The sequence below is a fragment of the Rhamphochromis longiceps genome, linkage group LG14, assembly GCF_057381845.1.
Source record: "Rhamphochromis longiceps isolate RC_006_pf linkage group LG14, R_longiceps_female_GT1.1, whole genome shotgun sequence".
Lineage (NCBI taxonomy): Eukaryota > Metazoa > Chordata > Actinopteri > Cichliformes > Cichlidae > Rhamphochromis > Rhamphochromis longiceps.
Genome location: NC_140570.1, coordinates 32,964,701 through 32,981,709, shown reverse-complemented (window position 1 = coordinate 32,981,709; position 17,009 = coordinate 32,964,701). Strand labels below are relative to the sequence as shown.

At 40.6% G+C, this 17,009-nt stretch overlaps 1 protein-coding gene across 1 annotated transcript; it reads left to right on the top strand.

The window, feature by feature from the left end:
- Positions 1 to 6,635: 6,635 nt before the first annotated feature.
- On the top strand, positions 6,636 to 17,009 carry LOC146654468 (short transient receptor potential channel 4-like). Its single transcript, XM_085380324.1, has 11 exons — positions 6,636 to 6,826; positions 7,215 to 7,628; positions 9,165 to 9,683; positions 13,000 to 13,342; positions 13,525 to 13,664; positions 13,806 to 14,119; positions 14,224 to 14,419; positions 14,530 to 14,724; positions 14,981 to 15,022; positions 15,154 to 15,243; positions 15,346 to 17,009. The coding sequence occupies exons 2-11, from the start codon at positions 7,251 to 7,253 to the stop codon at positions 15,892 to 15,894; spliced, it is 2,766 nt and encodes a 921-aa protein (XP_085236450.1). The 5' UTR covers positions 6,636 to 6,826; positions 7,215 to 7,250; the 3' UTR covers positions 15,895 to 17,009.

Genomic DNA, 17,009 nt, shown 5'->3' with positions numbered 1-17,009 from the left:
ATTGGGAGGAACGGCCTCCCTGATCTGAACCCGAGCGGTGCTCTGTTATTGGACTTCTGTGCTAATCACAGTTTGGCCATAACGATCACCCTGTTCGAACATAAGAGTGTCCATAAGTGCACGTGGCACCAGGACGCTCTAGGCCGTAGGTCGATGATCGATTTTGTAATCGTATCAGCAGACCTGCGACCATATGTTCTGAACACTCGGGTAAAGAGAGGGGCTGAGCTGTCAACTGATCACCACCTGGTGGTGAGTTGGATCAGGTGGCGGGGGAGGACGCTGGACAGACCTGGTGCACCTAAACGCGTAGTGAGGGTGTGCTGGGAACGTCTAGCAGAGGCCCCAGTCCGCGAGATCTTCAACGCACACCTCCGGCAGAGCTTCAACAGCATTCCGAGGGAGACTGGGGACATTGAGTCCGAATGGACCATTTTCAGCGTCTCCATTGCCGATGCTGCTGCATTGAGCTGCGGCCGCAAGGTGGTTGGTGCCTGCCGTGGTGGTAATCCCCGAACCAAATGGTGGACACCAGAGGTGAAGGGAGCCACCAGGCTGAAGAAGGAGTCCTATCGGGCTTGGTTAGCCTGTGGGACTCCGGAGGCAGCCGACAGGTATCGACAGGCCAAGCGGAATGCGGCTCGGGCAGTGGCTGAAGCAAAAACTCGGGTGTGGGAGGAGTTCGGAGAGGCCATGGAAAAAGACTTTCGGACTGCCTCGAAGAGATTCTGGCAAACCGTCAGACGTCTCAGGAGGGGAAAGCGGTGCTCTACCTGCACTGTGTATAGTGCTGGCGGAGCGCTGCTGACGTCGACTGAGAAAATTGTCAGGCGGTGGAAGGAATACTTCGAGGACCTCCTTAATCCCACTGACACGTCTTCCGAGGAGGAAGCAGAGTCTGGGGATGAGGGGAATGACCCGCCAATTTCCGGGGGCGAGGTCACTGAGGCAGTTAAACAACTCCTTGGTGGCAGAGCCCCTGGTGTTGATGAGGTCCGCCCCGAGTTCCTGAAGGCTCTGGACATTGTAGGGCTGTCCTGGTTGACACGCCTCTGCAATGTTGCGTGGAGATCAGGGGCAGTACCTGTGGACTGGCAGACCGGGGTGGTGGTCCCCATCTTTAACCCTTGTGTGGTGTTCGTATTTTTGTTACTCAGCCAGTGTTCATGGGTCTGGTGGACCCGCTAGAGTTTTGGCTTTCCAAATTAACACTATCAAACAATTTTATGTTAAATTACTCAACAGATGTTTACTTCATCCCAATTACAAGACATATGAACAGCAAACATGGTTAATTTTTTCCCTTTACCTTTGTTAGATCACATTTATGAATTAATGTGCTTCTCGTTTTTCTTTTATATAAAATGTTATAAATAAATCAGTTATAATCAAGTGGAGTGAGTGGAAAGACACAACACATTTACACGTGAAAAAATAATTAATTGTTTAATTTTTCTTTTGAAAAAAACTGAACACGGGTCTCACAGACCCGAACACCATACAAGGGTTAAGAAAGGGGACCGGAGGGTGTGTTCCAACTACAGGGGGATCACACTCCTCAGCCTCCCTGGGAAAGTCTATGCCAGGGTGCTGGAAAGGAGAGTTCGTCCGTTAGTCGAACCTCGGATACAGGAGGAACAATGCGGTTTTCGTCCTGGTCGCGGAACACTGGACCAGCTCTTTATCCTCTCCAGGATACTTGAGGGTGCATGGGAGTTTGCCCAACCAGTCTACATGTGTTTTGTGGACTTGGAGAAGGCATTCGACCGTGTCCCTCGGGGTGTCCTGTGGGAGGTGTTGCGGGAATATGGGGTGTCTGGCCCATTGCTACGGGCCATTCGATCGCTATACAACCGTTGCAAGAGCTTGGTTCGCATTGCCGGCAATAAGTCGGACTCGTTCCCGGTGGGTGATGGGCTCCACCAGGGCTGCCCTTTGTCTCCGGTTCTGTTCATAATTTTTATGGACAGGATTTCTAGGCGCAGCCAAGTGGCAGAGGGCTTTCGCTTTGGTGGCCTCAGAATCTCATCTCTGATTTTTGCAGATGATGTGGTTCTGTTGGCTTCATCGGGTGAGGGCCTCTGGAACGGTTCGCAGCCGAGTGTGAAGCAGCGGGAGTGAGGATCAGCACCTCCAAATCTGAGGCCATGGTTCTCAGCCGGGTGGAGTGCCAACTCCGGGTCGGGGATGAGTTCCTGCCCCAAGTGGAGGAGTTCAAGTATCTCGGGGTCTTGTTCGCGAGTGATGGGAGAAGGGAGCCGGAGATCGACAGACGGATTGGGGCTGCAGCTGCAGTAATGCGGACGCTGCACCGGTCCGTCGTGGTGAAGAGGGAGCTGAGTGTAAAAGCGAAGCTCTCAATTTACCGGTCGATCTACGTCCCTACCCTCACCTATGGCCACGAGCTGTGGGTAGTGACCGAAAGAACGAGATCGCGGATACAAGCGGCAGAAATGAGCTTCCTCCGAAGGCTGCTGCCCCCGCGACCCGGCCCCGGACAAAGCGGATGAAGATGGATGGATGGATGGATGGACAATGCTCCATCACACGCGTCCAAGTACTCCACAGCGTGGCTGGCAAGAAAGGGTATAAAAGAAGAAAAACTAATGACATGGCCTCCTTGTTCACCTGATCTGAACCCCATTGAGAACCTGTGGTCCATCATCAAATGTGAGATTTACAAGGAGGGAAAACAGTACACCTCTCTGAACAGTGTCTGGGAGGCTGTGGTTGCTGCTGCACGCAATGTTGATGGTGAACAGATCAAAACACTGACAGAATCCATGGATGGCAGGCTTTTGAGTGTCCTTGCAAAGAAAGGTGGCTATATTGGTCGCTGATTTGTTTTTGTTTTGTTTTTGAATGTCAGAAATGTATATTTGTGAATGTGGAGATGTTATATTGGTTTCACTGGTAAAAATAAATAATTGAAATGGGTATATATTTGTTTTTTGTTAAGTTGCCTAATAATTATGCACAGTAATAGTCACCTGCACACACAGATATCCCCCTAAAATAGCTAAAACTAAAAACAAACTAAAAACTACTTCCAAAAACATTCAGCTTTGATATTAATGAGTTTTTTGGGTTCATTGAGAACATGGTTGTTGTTCAATAATAAAATTATTCCTCAAAAATACAACTTGCCTAATAATTCTGCACTCCCTGTATGCTGCTTTACAACCTGAATGCCTTGCTGTCTTTGATAAAACCATGAATTCTGCTCTCGACCAGAAAAGTGCTTGATTTAAAACACTTCGGAACAGAGCAGATCAATGACAACAATAACAATAATAACCAGTCCTGCAAATTCCTCTGCACTGATGTAAAAACACTCACTGCTAGATCTTTGCTAATGCTTGTTGTAGCTCTTGCTACAAATATTGGCACAAACAGTTATTAAGTTTAGAGGGCAATTATTTTTTCACATAGAGTGAAGTAGGTTTGGATTGCTTTGTTAATAAGTGAAACAATCATTTAACAACTGCATTTGATCGTTGTCTAATAGTCAGATTTGTTTGATAATCTAAAACAAACACATGACAAATATGCATCTAAGAAATCAAGAAAGGGGCCAATACTTGTTCATACTAAGGTGTGTATACCAGAGGCCATCTGGGTTTTCATATTCCACTGAGAAAATGTTATGCAGTGCTGCTACATCTGTTGTATAACAGCTAATTATAAAGTTCAGATTTCTAGCTTGGTTAAAAGATAAGGAAAGATCATAAGAACAGCACACAAAACTTCTCATTCCCCAAGAAAGTTGTGTACAGTCCACAGTTTGGCTGATGAATTCTGGTTGGAGATCCTTTTGTGTAAATATATCTGATAAATTAGAGTATTTATTCCTCCTTCTGTCGGTTAAATTGATGAATGGACAACTCATGACTGAATGACAGTGTAAAGAGGTTTTGAAATATTAGTTTTTTAATTATTTATTAAGTTTTTACTTGTTATGTGATCTGTATTTACTAAAAGTTTGCCCATTTTAGGTTTTTGTCTTGATTTTTGTTGTCTGATTTTCAATGCAGCAGTTGCCTGATCCAGGATGATTTTCTCCTATGGGAGACAATAATCTTATCTTCCACCCATCTATTTTCTTCCACTTATCCAATTTCAGAGTCATGGTTGGTCTGGAGCCTATACCAGCTGCCAAAGGGTAATAGGCAGGGTATGCTGTTCCTAGTCCGTTGCAGGACTGACGCAGGGAGAGAGATAACCATGCACATCTAGAGCCAATTTAGAATCACCAGTTAACCTAACAAGCATGTCTTTGGACTCTGGGAGAAAGCCAGATTAAGCAGAAGGAACCCATACAGACAAACTCCACTCAAACAGACCATAGCCAGCAAAGTAGATTCGAACTCAGAACCTTCTTGCTGTGACACTACAGTGCAAACCACCTTCCTCTGTCTCAGTTTGTCTTAAATAAAATGTACCAAAACAACATATATATATAAGTGCATTACAGTTTGCTTGTAGGATATAAAGGGATGTAATATAAAGAAGGCCAGCTTGCATCCATGCATCAGCCCTCTCTGTCAGCTAATCTCCACCAAAAGTGCATTATAATAAAATATGGGACATGAGCTGATCATACAGGACGTTATTATGGCAAGCAAGTTAACCGGAAATTGTTTTTGTCTAACTGTATCCTGGTTATATTTGATCATTAGTGTTGGAAATCATGCTACACAGACTGCTTGCAGTAAAAACTGTACACCTGCGGCCCCAGCCACACTCTTTATTACTTGAGAGCAACAGGACGCAAAAAGGAAAGCTACACCATCTGCATATACTGTAATAAATCTTTCTTTGCACTGTTATAATTGCATTAGTAAATGCACAAAACAGCAGGCTGTTTTGCAGATTTCTTGCAGGTGCAATGTAATAACAGCTGGAGTTATAACAATAACAGTGATCACAAGTCCTGTAAGTGAGATATTCCAAAGCAGGGGAAATTTGACAGATCATACACGGTGTTCTCTCACACACATACAGTATCTGTTAAAATCACACAACACTCTTACACATGCAAGTTGCAACAACTACAAAGAAAAGGAGGAAATACTAAATGTGAGTGCATGATTCATAGAACATCACTTGATGAAGTCCATCATCTCAAGACTGTCCTCTCACGATGCCTGCAACTGATTAATGTCAGGAATATACCTTCGGAGCAAAACCAAAAGGCTGAAAAAAGACGAGTAAAAGGAATTTACAAGTATGCACCTCACAAAAGTACAGAAGTACCTCGTGCAAAGTCATCCCACATAGCTGTATTTCAAAGGAGGAAGCACCGACGATGGCTGTGGAAGAAAAGGTGGTTTTGAAAGAATTTTTTAAGCCACTTCTGTGTTTGCATTAGCCAGCTAAAGACTCATATTAACCATCTTACATCAATTGGCTGTTGTTCACATAACTCAAACAGCAATCCTTTAACAGCCCAGTGGATATCAGGGATAAAGAGAATTTACAAGATCTCTTGAACAGCAATTTTTACTAGTAAAGTAGATTCTTGTGAACATTTATTAAATAACCAAAAACTTTGCAATACAAAAAAAGACGCTCTTATAGTAGTCTGTGGTTGCTGGATGTCTGTAAAACCCTTGAGTCTACAAAGATGAAAGTGGGAGGCTAGGGTGTTGCACAGATCCAAATCTCTGCTTTTTAAAGTAAATGTGTGATGTTACTAAAGGGCAAATTTTGCATGAGTTGGTAATTCCAGGGAAATCAAAGATCTTTGGTATCTGCTCCGCAGTGATGTATATCTATTCCTTGTGGTTTCCAGGAAACATCATTAGCAGACGGGTTACAGCAGCAGAAAACCACAGTGGCTGTCACTTCTGTCGGCTAAGAGCAGGAAATTGAGGCGATCGTTTTTACCAACCCCTAACAATATTGTGTGGTTTGATGACTTTTGATTTCTCCAACAAAACTACATGGTAGTCTTAAATTTGGCACAAGCAATATGAAAGCATGGATCCATTGTGCCTTTTTTTCCCCCCAACTGTTCAGGCTAGTGGTGGTGGTGTAGTGGTGTGGGGGATTGTCAGTATTTAAAAACCACAGCCTACTTTAGTGTTGTTGCTTTCCATATCGATCCATTTATGATCACAGTGTACTCGTATTCTGAAGATTAATTCCAGTAGGATAAGGCGCCTATAGTCACAAAGCTCAATTCATCTAAAACTGGTTTCTTGCACATGACAATCAATTCACGCTGCTCAAATGGTCGCCACAGCTACCAAAAACAAAATCTCTGCGGGAGGCAATTCTGAAGGCAAAAGAGGGTCCAAACGAGTAGCAATGTTTATCTAATGATTTGGCCGTTATCTAATAATAACAGTTACAATTTGTTCGTGTGAGAGTATAGCTCACATAAACAAATTTTAACTGTTATTATTTTTTTTAGTTTATTTATTTTGTATGATTTTAATCCCGCCCTTAGGAGACTAGTGATTTTTGTTTTCTAGGCAACGTTATTCCTCGTTTTGTTCCTTCGTTTATTTAGCATTATCCCCGACACCTGTTACACCACTGTTAATGTCCTTAAATCTACAAAGAAAGTTACCGTGTATAGAAATTGCGCCTGGATGAACGTCACGTGCTGTTTTCTTACGTGTATTTTACAGAGAAATATGCGGTAAATTGAAGGAAAGGGGTGGGCAGGGGACCTGACATGCCATTAAGTTGCAGACTCTTTGGTGGAGACTTCAGAGATTAAAAACAATCAGAGCACGCAGCTTCCCTTTCCGACTGCAGCTGTGCGCGGAGCTTCGTCGACTGATTCATGTGATTTACAACTGGAAAACATCAGGAGGTAAAGTTTGTATTCCTTCGTGCATTATTAAAGCCACAGTTAAACAAGTATTAGGGTACTTTAAACGAAAACTAAAGGATTTTAGTCGCTTGTTTTCGTGCATTTTTAAGCGAAAAACAACTTTAATCATCGTTTAGATGACGATGATATGTTATTGTTATTCGTTGTGTTAGTATGGGTGATTAATTATATATTTTACAATGTTTTAAAGGCAAACATACGTATTTTTATTTGTTTTTTTAATTTGTTTGATTTGTTTTTGGTTACGCACTGGCATCTCAAAATGTGTCATGTGAGCAGAAATGTGTCTTTTTCGTGTATAGAAGTATAACACGGTCAGTCTTTGTCAGTAGTTGACTTGGTATTTTTTCTTGTCTTTATTTTTCAGTAATTCTCCGTGAAGACTGAGACAGTTTGGGCAGCAATGTCTCAGCTGTACTATAAGAAAGCTGACAGCTCCAGGTACAGGGACCGCATCCCTCTGCGGATCGTGCGGGCAGAATCGGAGCTCTCTGCTCTGGAGCGGGCCTACCTGGGGGCTGTAGAGAAGGGGGACTACGCCAGCGTGAAGCAAGCTCTGGAAGAGGCTGAGATCTACTTCAGGATCAATATCAACTGCGTGGACCCCCTGGGACGCACAGCTCTGCTCATTGCTATTGAAAACGAGAACCTGGAGATTATTGAGCTGCTCCTCAGCTATAATGTACACGTGGGTGATGCCCTGCTACATGCCATCCGTAAAGAGGTAGTGGGGGCCGTTGAGCTGCTGCTCAACCACAAGAAGCCACGTGGGGAAAAGCAGGTACCATCTGATTTGCAGTTATTGCTGACCTTTGAACATACTGATTTTTTTTTTTTTAATTAATTTATTTGTTCAGCCTGGCATTGGGAAAATCTGCGAGCCTCATGTGGTTAATGTAAATTATGTTATATTATATTTTGTAATGTATTTGTATAAAGACATTGTTAGGTATTTTAGTACCATGGTAGCATTTACTGGATATTGTTTTATAGTGACATTATGCAGGAAAACTCTGTTACTCAATAAGGCCCATCTACTAGTTGTTTTTCTCTTTCTCTCTGACCCAAGAATTAAGGTGTAAGACTCACAAGCTGGTACCTCAAGGTCGAAAACACCACAGAGATGAGACCACTTCCTTACTCCCATCCTCCCTTCCTTATCTCTTAGAAAAAGGCTCGTTAAAGGCTAGGTGGTTTGTTTCAGAATTCACTAATGAAAGAACTCTGTATTCTGTGTATTTTGCTGGGATGATCATAAATTGTAGCTGAACTGATAAACTACACACAGGATACTTCTTTGCTCACAAGGCAGGAAGACGTTTCCTTATTTGGTCTGTACTGGTTTGAACTGAGAACTTGCTGACACACGAACCTTTTTTTCCTCTATATAAACTGCTGTGTATCAAATAAACCTTTGAGTCGATTGGGAAGGCAACCTAAAGCAGTCTCTGTTTTCTTGTTCTCCCAAGCTGCTCCCGAGCTCGTACTAACACGCTGAATGGCATACCTGAGTGTTACTTTAAATAATTAGGAATCTTAGAAGGAAAGGACAAAACTCTGCTTATCGCTCACGCCACGGAGGAAACCCGGGACGGCAATTTCCTTCAGACATGTTGTGGCAAGGTTACATTTGAGCAGAAGTGTCTCAATGTCTTACTACAAGCTACTAATTATTATATGGTTATATTTGTATACAGAAATATGTTGTTAAATATTTGTATATAAACTCCTCATATGTTTAAGTAGGAGCAGTGAGAAAAATCATTTTATTTTCTAGTCTGACTCTGAAAGAGATAAGATGCAAATAAGTGTGTTCTTTGCCCTTGTATTCTAGCTACGACTGGATGATTTAGGGAATAAAGCTATTATCTTCTCTCATAAGTTACCGAACCCCTACTTCCGTGGGCCTTTCTGCTACAGCTTTTACAACAAATTAGCCATTCTCCACAGTCTGTTTATCAGACTCTTTGAGAAAGGCCCCGCTTGTGTTCAGCTTCTTGACATCTTTGTAAATGAGGTCTTCCAGTACTGCTTGCTTCTCTCTATGTATTCTGTGAAAAGGGAAAAACAGGGTGTTGCTTCCAACCAGGAAGCCACTTTGAGGCCAGCTGAACCACAAGCCATTAGTTGTGTGCTTGCTGTTAGACAAGATGGTTAGAGACTGAAGACAAATTAAATTAGATCCAGTCAAAGAGTTGTTTCAGTTCCTGCAAGAGGTTTAAAAGCATTGTACTTTTGTGATAAAATGTTTGTGTACCATAAATGCGTTATTTTATGTCTATTCATTTGTGTGTTGCTCTGTTGGTTTCTTCAAAAGGTTCCATCGGCTCTGCTGGACAAACAGTTTTCAGACTTCACCCCAGACATTACTCCGATCATCCTGGCAGCTCAAACTAACAACTATGAGATCATCAAACTGCTCTTGCAGCGAGGGGTTTCTATACCCCAGCCACACGCTATACGTTGCAACTGTATGGAGTGTGTGTCCAGTTCAGACGTGGATGTCTTGCGTCACTCCCGTTCTCGTCTAAACATCTACAAGGCCCTTGCCAGCCCGTCACTCATTGCCCTCTCAAGTGAGGATCCTTTCCTCACGGCATTTCAGCTTAGCTGGGAGCTGAAGGAGCTCAGCACGGTGGAGAACGAATTTAAATCAGAGTATGAAGAGCTGTCCCGTACATGTAAACAATTTGCAAAGGACCTCTTGGACCAGACTCGTAGTTCCAGAGAGCTGGAAGTAATCCTCAATTACCGTGACGACATCAACCCATTGCTGGATGAGAACATTAATGAGCTTGCCCGACTGAAACTGGCTATCAAATATTCCCAGAAAGAGGTGAGCTTTTATTTGATTTTGATGTGGTCTTTGTCACACTGGAACAAAAAGGTTTTTTCTGGATATATTTAAGGTGAAAAAGACCTGAATACAGGAATTTGTCTACACCAGTGCACATGCAGATTGGCAACAAGTAATAAGAATCAACCTGTTTAAAGATGACAAGAAATGCGCCAAGATGAGCTGTAAATGGCCTGGGTGGAGATGTCCTGTGGGAGTTTAGAGCAATATGTAATTGCCAGGCTGGCTCTTAGCGATGCATTACAGTAACCCTCTTAGAGAATCCCATGATAATTGGATAATTGAGGATAATGATGGGAGAAGTAATGGCCATTTCCCTGAAATACAAACTCATAATATTTTAAACTGGGTGGGGACCGTTTAGTGTCTTTTAACATATTCTCTGGATATTTATCAATTGCATACTAGTTTTGTATTATTTGCTGCAAATGAAAGAAAACCTACTAATAATTAGATACCTTGGCATTCACACAAAGATCTGTGTCATTCATAATTATATGTATATTTAATTTATATTGGAGTATAACGGTACATTGCATGAATATCAACCTAACACAGAGCAGGTGACAACAAGTTTTTAAAAGGTGGTGCTTTTGGTGTCAGGTCTTTTTTTCACACCTAAACGGCGGATAGTGTTGGGAGAATCCAGTCACCCTCAGACTCTGTTTTGTTTTGCTACGGGTGGTGTCTCTGTAGAGCATGTATAGAGGCAGAGGCAGGTCACCTGACCCCACCCGCTCCCTGTGAATTCACCTGACAGTGACCAGTGCTATTGTCACATCGGTGCATCACACGGCGTTTATATCAGGAAGCTGTTAGAGTAAACACCAGTTAATGTTCAATCCACCTGGCATTCATGTTTTCTCGTGCAGCTATTTCTGGTATATGGTTTAACTCGACTTACACTGTTACAAATTCAGGATTGCTTTGTTTGTTTTGGTGTTTCCTGGATAACAGACTGGAATATAAAGTACACATTGCGTGCACTCAGCGGGTGTCTTTCATTTATTCCACTCATTAAAGAGGCTGTGTGGAACTTTTGGGTCTTGTTTGTGTACAGCAGTTGTATAGTATTTGCAGAGTTAATGGCTCATACCACCCATGTAGTCTTAGAATTGAGGCTTTAAGAGTATTTTGATGACACAGTTGGTGACATGAATAAGAAAGATCAGTATGACTGCCAACAGTTCTGTGTGCTATAATTTATCTCCATGGAAAAGGCTTTAGACAGGCCTTCCTACTAATTTTGTTTATCTAATCATTTGGCCTAAATGAACTCCAGTGAGCCTGAAGTGAGAACAATGATCTTGGTAAGAAAAAGAAAAAGATTTTTTCTTTCTTTTTTTAAAAACATTTTTGACATTTGATTTTCAGCTTATGTGATTATTTGTAAATTCTACATCAGCACATTAAAAAAAAAAAGCATTAGCATTATATTTAATGGGCCTTATAGAAAACTGTTCCCATTACCCCCAACCATGGTGTCTCCCTCTGGAACCTGGTTCTGCCCGAGGTTTCTTCCTGTTAAAAGGTAGTTTTTGCTTTCACTGTTTATTGCTCATAGGGGGTCTCTGTATTATTTTGTATTATGATACCTTGTCATGAGACAAGGTAACATTTTTCCAATATTCTGGTGACTTGATTTTAACTTTGTGACATGCAGAGTTATCCTGATGGAAGGAATCGTCATAAAATGGGTACACTGTGGTCATAAAGGATTGAATATGGTCAGCAACAACACTGAAGTACACTGTGGTGTTTAAATGCTGATCGCCCACACCATACATCACTATCACTAACCTGGACTGTTGAAAAGCTATGGTTTCATGTTGCTTATGCCAGATTCTGACCATACCATGTCTAGTCTATCACTTCAAAGCCGTTTGGCCATTCTCCTCAGCCAACTGTATCAGAAAATTGCTTCTTACTGGATATTTAGCTTTTTTTTGTTTTTGCATCAGTCTCTGTGCACAGTAGAAGAGTCTGTGTGGGAAAATCCCAGTAGATCAGGAGTTTTCTCAGACCACCCTGTCTGACACCTACAGCCATGTAATATTCAACGTCACTTAAATCATTTCTAATTCTTGTGCGCATTTGAACCTCAGCAAGTTGTTCTGGCCATGTCTGCATGCCATGAGTTGTTGCCATGTTTGCCATCATTAGAAATCTTTGTTGTAACATGTTGTACACATGGACCTAATAGAGTGGCTCATGAGTGTAGAATATCATTCTTTATTAATAACAATAATAGCAATTATCATAACAATTCAGATTAAAAAGACAGACACAGAGCCATGTGATTCAAGGGTTTAAAAAATAAAATTCACTTAAATATTAATTGGACTACACAAACTAGAACTTGTTTGATGTCAGCAATATTAGGATCATGAAAGTCTTCTTTCTTGTATTCTTCGGAGATTTCTCTGGAGGTTTCTTTTCTTGCTACTTGCTGTGCTCACTCTGCTTTTGCACATTTTCCTCTAAACCTGAGCTCAAACTCCAAATCCAAAGTGTTAAGTGTTTAAAAAGTACAAAATATATTTAACTGATTTTGAATTTTGGATTCTCAGTAACTATTAAAAATAGTGGTAGTGTTATCTGTGAATTTTTAGATAGTAGAGTGAATATCAATGTTCTGTATGATGCAATTTGCAATATATTGTGAAATAGAAGTAAGAACACTAATTGATGTAGGAGTCTAGCGTGAGATCTGTGTAGGGTCATTTTCACCTTCAAAAAATGTCCCCATACACAATCTGTTCCTTCCAGATGTCACCATTTGCCTCCAGTCATTTTATGTAAGTTCAAATCTGTCCAGGACAGTTACTGAAGGAAACTTTGAAAAGGCAGATTCTGCACTGATAGATGACCTCATCACCCGCAACAAAATGCTTTTTGGTACCATAATTGGGATCCATTTAGCCATAACTGGGTTACGCTGAAATTGAATTCCATCACCATCTGCAGATGTCCAACAGACTTTTATATCAAATCTCATAGAGCAGAGAAAATGTGCATGGGGAAAAGATTTGGCAATCATTTCTTAACAGAGCGTTGAACATCACTTTAGAAATACCTTTTTGAAACTCTTTGTTTTGAATGAATGTTTCTAGTCGTTTTGCAGTTCTTGATCTTTTGTGGCAAAAAACTTGCACATCTTTTGTGTACCATTAATTACCGTTTTTTCTGTTTAGTCAGTTTTTGGTTGGACCTGAGAGACAGATGGGTAAATAAAAAACAATTTATTTCATGTAAACATCTGTAATCTTTATTTGTCTCTCTCTTTGTCTCCTAGTTTGTTGCTCAGCCCAACTGCCAGCAGCTGCTGGCGTCTCGCTGGTATGATGAATTCCCAGGCTGGAGGAGGCGTCACTGGGCAGTAAAGCTCATCACTTGTATCTTCATTGGCCTTGCGTTTCCACTGTTATCCATCTTCTACCTGATCGCTCCAAAGAGCCGCTATGGCTTATTCATCCGTAAGCCTTTCATCAAGTTCATCTGTCACACTGCTTCCTACCTGACCTTCCTCTTCCTGCTCTTCTTGGCCTCGCAGCATCTACAGAGTGATGATCGGTTGGAACACCGTCAGGGCCCACCACCCACCATTGTGGAATGGATAATCCTGCCCTGGGTGCTTGGTAATAATACACACACATATTGCAGACTCTTTTTTAGACTGCACTCCTGTGTACATGAACACTGTAGTCTAAGCAGAGGTTTGTCACATGATTTCATTCATTGCGTCTCATGTGTGTTTGCCTCGGGACAAATACCTGAGCAAAAATACAACAATGACACGTCTTATTTTCATTCCTTGAAGGCTTTTTATGGGCTGAGATCAAACAGATGTGGGATAGTGGTTTTGAGGACTACATAGATGACTGGTGGAACCTGATGGATTTCATAATGAACTCTTTGTATCTTGCAACAATTTCACTGAAGATTGTTGCCTATATTAAGGTAATTTATATTAAAGGCTTCTATCTGTCTGTCTGTTTTATTTATTACTTTGTGCTGGAGCAACCATCATGCCGGAAAAATTGACATTGTGTGCTATCAATATTGAGCATGTTTGACTATTGTTCTTTTTTTTTTCAACAGTATAGTGCAAAGTGCCAGTTGAGAGACACCTGGGAAACGTGGCACCCAACATTGGTGGCAGAGGCATTGTTTTCCATCGCCAACATTTTCAGCTCCTTGCGTCTCATCAGTCTTTTCACTGCCAACTCCCATTTGGGGCCTTTACAGATTTCATTGGGCCGCATGCTTCTGGACATACTTAAATTTCTCTTCATCTACTGTCTAGTGCTGCTAGCATTTGCCAATGGCCTCAACCAGCTCTATTTTTACTATGAAACAAATAATGGGACTTGCAAGGGCATCCGCTGTAATCAGCAAAACAACGCTTTCTCCACGCAAGTTGAAATTCTTACATAAATTACCCCTGAAAATCTGACTTGATTAATATGTTTGTTTTTCCAACAGTGCATGCTGTGATGTATGGTTGTGTTCTTTTTAGGCTATTCGAAACACTGCAGTCATTATTTTGGTCTATCTTTGGGCTGATTAACCTGTACGTGACGAACGTGGAGCCGGACCATACATTCACAGAATTTGTCGGCTCTACCATGTTTGGCACCTATAATATCATCTCCCTGGTAGTGCTTCTAAACATGCTAATTGCAATGATGAACAACTCATACCAGCACATTGCTGTAAGTAGCAAAATAAAGATTACACAATTATTTATTTTAGAGTTAGATTATTAGAGTTATCAAAATAATCTGCCTAATCTGCTCTATGAATTGTTTGTGTTTCTTTTCAGGATCATGCAGACATAGAGTGGAAATTTGCACGAACAAAATTATGGATGAGCTATTTTGAAGAAGGGGGAACTTTGCCATCTCCATTCAATTTAATACCCAGTCCAAAGTCAGTTTATTATCTAATTGGATGGATAAAAACACATTTGTTTAGGAGACCAAGCACAAAACGTCTTGAAACCTTTGAAACTTTGGGGGTAAAGTGTTTCCAGAGATTTTCTCTGACCTGTACTGTCACCACTGCATGTTATACATTTTCATGCATGCCTGTTTATACCCTGTCTACTATTACAGCCTCTAAGTGGCTTCGAAAATGAATTCATCCATGTTAATGTGTGTCAAACGATTACCTATTGAAAAAGGGCAAGTAAGAAAAAAAAATCACCTAATCAGTGAAAATGGAAATAACCCGGTGCTGTCTTAATGAGCCTTTTGTTTTTCTTGTAATTGCAGAGACGTGCAGCTGAAAATGTAAAATTAAGCCATGAGTATCAGGTAATAATTTGTATTATATTGCACTGTATTGTTTATTATTTTTGTTGTTTTTTTACTATCCTATTTTGATTGAATGTAAATGGTTAAATGTAAACATAACTCTTTGCTTGTTTAAAAATAATGTGTTTTAGGAGGTTTTGAAGAACCTCATGAAACGATATGTGGCTGCAATGATTAGAGATGCCAAGACAGAGCAGGGGTTGACAGAGGAAAATTTCAAGGTAGCATAAAATTCTTTATCATTTAAGCTTAAGTACCCAGTTGTATTATGTTTTCCATATATTTTTTCCACTGTTTAATCTCAGATTCCCAATAATTGATAGGAGCTCAAACAGGATATCTCCAGCTTTCGCTTTGAAGTTCTGGGAATGATGAAAGGTAAACCTGGGCTAGCAGGTAATATTGCAAGTACCACCTTGGCTTACCCTGGAAATCCATTCAAATATTCTCCTAAATTCCCTACTGATGAGTCTCAACAGAACCAGGACATCTTTGATATGTTCACTGCCACTACCAACACTACCAACACCACCCTACAACCTGCCAAAATCACCAGGTCTGCTTGCTTTAATAGCCAAACCAGTGGTTCAGTTATTTTGTCTACTGCAGGACAGACTCAAAAAGAGGCTGCCAAAGAAGATTCAAACCCTGGATCCCTTCACAAAAGGAAAAAACTCCCTTCTCTGAAATGTGATGAAATATGTTCATTGCCAGAGGAAGAAATGTTGGGTACTGATGAAGAAATGCAAGGAAAACATCAGACTGAGGACATAATTGTGGACGTTTCACAGACTGATGAGAAGGAATTCAAGGACATTAAACCTTCTTGCAAAGAACTTGATAAGGATGGGACGACAAAATATAACAATTAATCTGCCAGCAAGTAAAACTTAAAATAGTTTATTGAAATAAGTTTGCTTGTGATAAACTGTACTGTAGTAAATTACCTATTCTGCTTAATCATGAATTCTATCCAGTGTATAATGGTATTAGACAATCACAAATTATATGACATGCATACAACCACAAAAATATGTGGTGAGGACAGGCGTCAGTGCCGACTTGATGCTCAAGCAATTGCCAAACATATTACTAATTTATGTTTTAAACTGAGCAATTCATTCCAAAGAATCCTTACAACCCACTGCCTATCTTCTACTCTTTTATTGCCTACTTACTATGCTATGCAAAAATACTGTATCTTATCTAGTTATTTGTACGAAAGAAATAATCAACAGTTTTAACACTGATATTGTATTCAGTACTGGAGGTAATTTGAAATTTAATCATTCTATCAAGTACACAAGCACCTTCTCTCCTACACTGGGAGGTGTAAGGGAAAGCTTTTTTCTTATTTTTGCAGTTGTAGCAGACGATGTAATCTAGATGATGTAATCTAGATTTGGTCCTGTAGTAACTGTTGTAACCTTGCAGGCAGTGTTGCGGACTAGTGAACTACATTTAACTTAATTTATAGTTTAACTTATTTTGCAATAACTTTCAGTTGATCCACAATAATGTAAGCACTTCATTTGTATGTTTTTGTGGGTGCTTAGCTGTTAAAGCTATAACTTTGACCCATTTATTTAAACAGTTTTACGATTGCAGTCAACCAGCTTTTAAACTAGGTATAGCAGGGTGGTATTGCCCAACGTTCACTAAGCAACATCGTCAGTGATAAAAGTGATGGTTTTTTTTTTTTTTCAAAAGAGTTTTACATGCTGTTTCATCCCCACCTGGAGTTCCTAGGCAACTGTGTGATGGCCAGTGTGCCAGTGTGTGCAATGATTCTTTTTTTAAATATTTTGTTAAAATGTCATATCATATGCAGATTGCCAGTTTAATCTTCTTTTTTTAAGAAAAAATCTGTTTGAAGTTATATTTAAAAGGGGCTCTATACAAATTTCTTCATGTGTTGATTTAGGTGTACTTCTTCCAGTTCTTTCAGTATGATTTACATTTTCATAACACTGCTTGCAAGGTTAAA

Excerpts from the sequence above, each read along its gene's own strand:
- LOC146654468 (XM_085380324.1), top strand. The coding sequence starts at position 7,251 with ATGTCTCAGCTGTACTATAAGAAAGCTGACAGCTCCAGGTACAGGGAC. Across the intron at positions 7,629-9,164 it reads AGCCACGTGGGGAAAAGCAG|GTTCCATCGGCTCTGCTGGA; the intron begins GTACCATCTGAT and ends TTTCTTCAAAAG. Across the intron at positions 14,120-14,223 it reads CAAAACAACGCTTTCTCCAC|GCTATTCGAAACACTGCAGT; the intron begins GCAAGTTGAAAT and ends TGTTCTTTTTAG.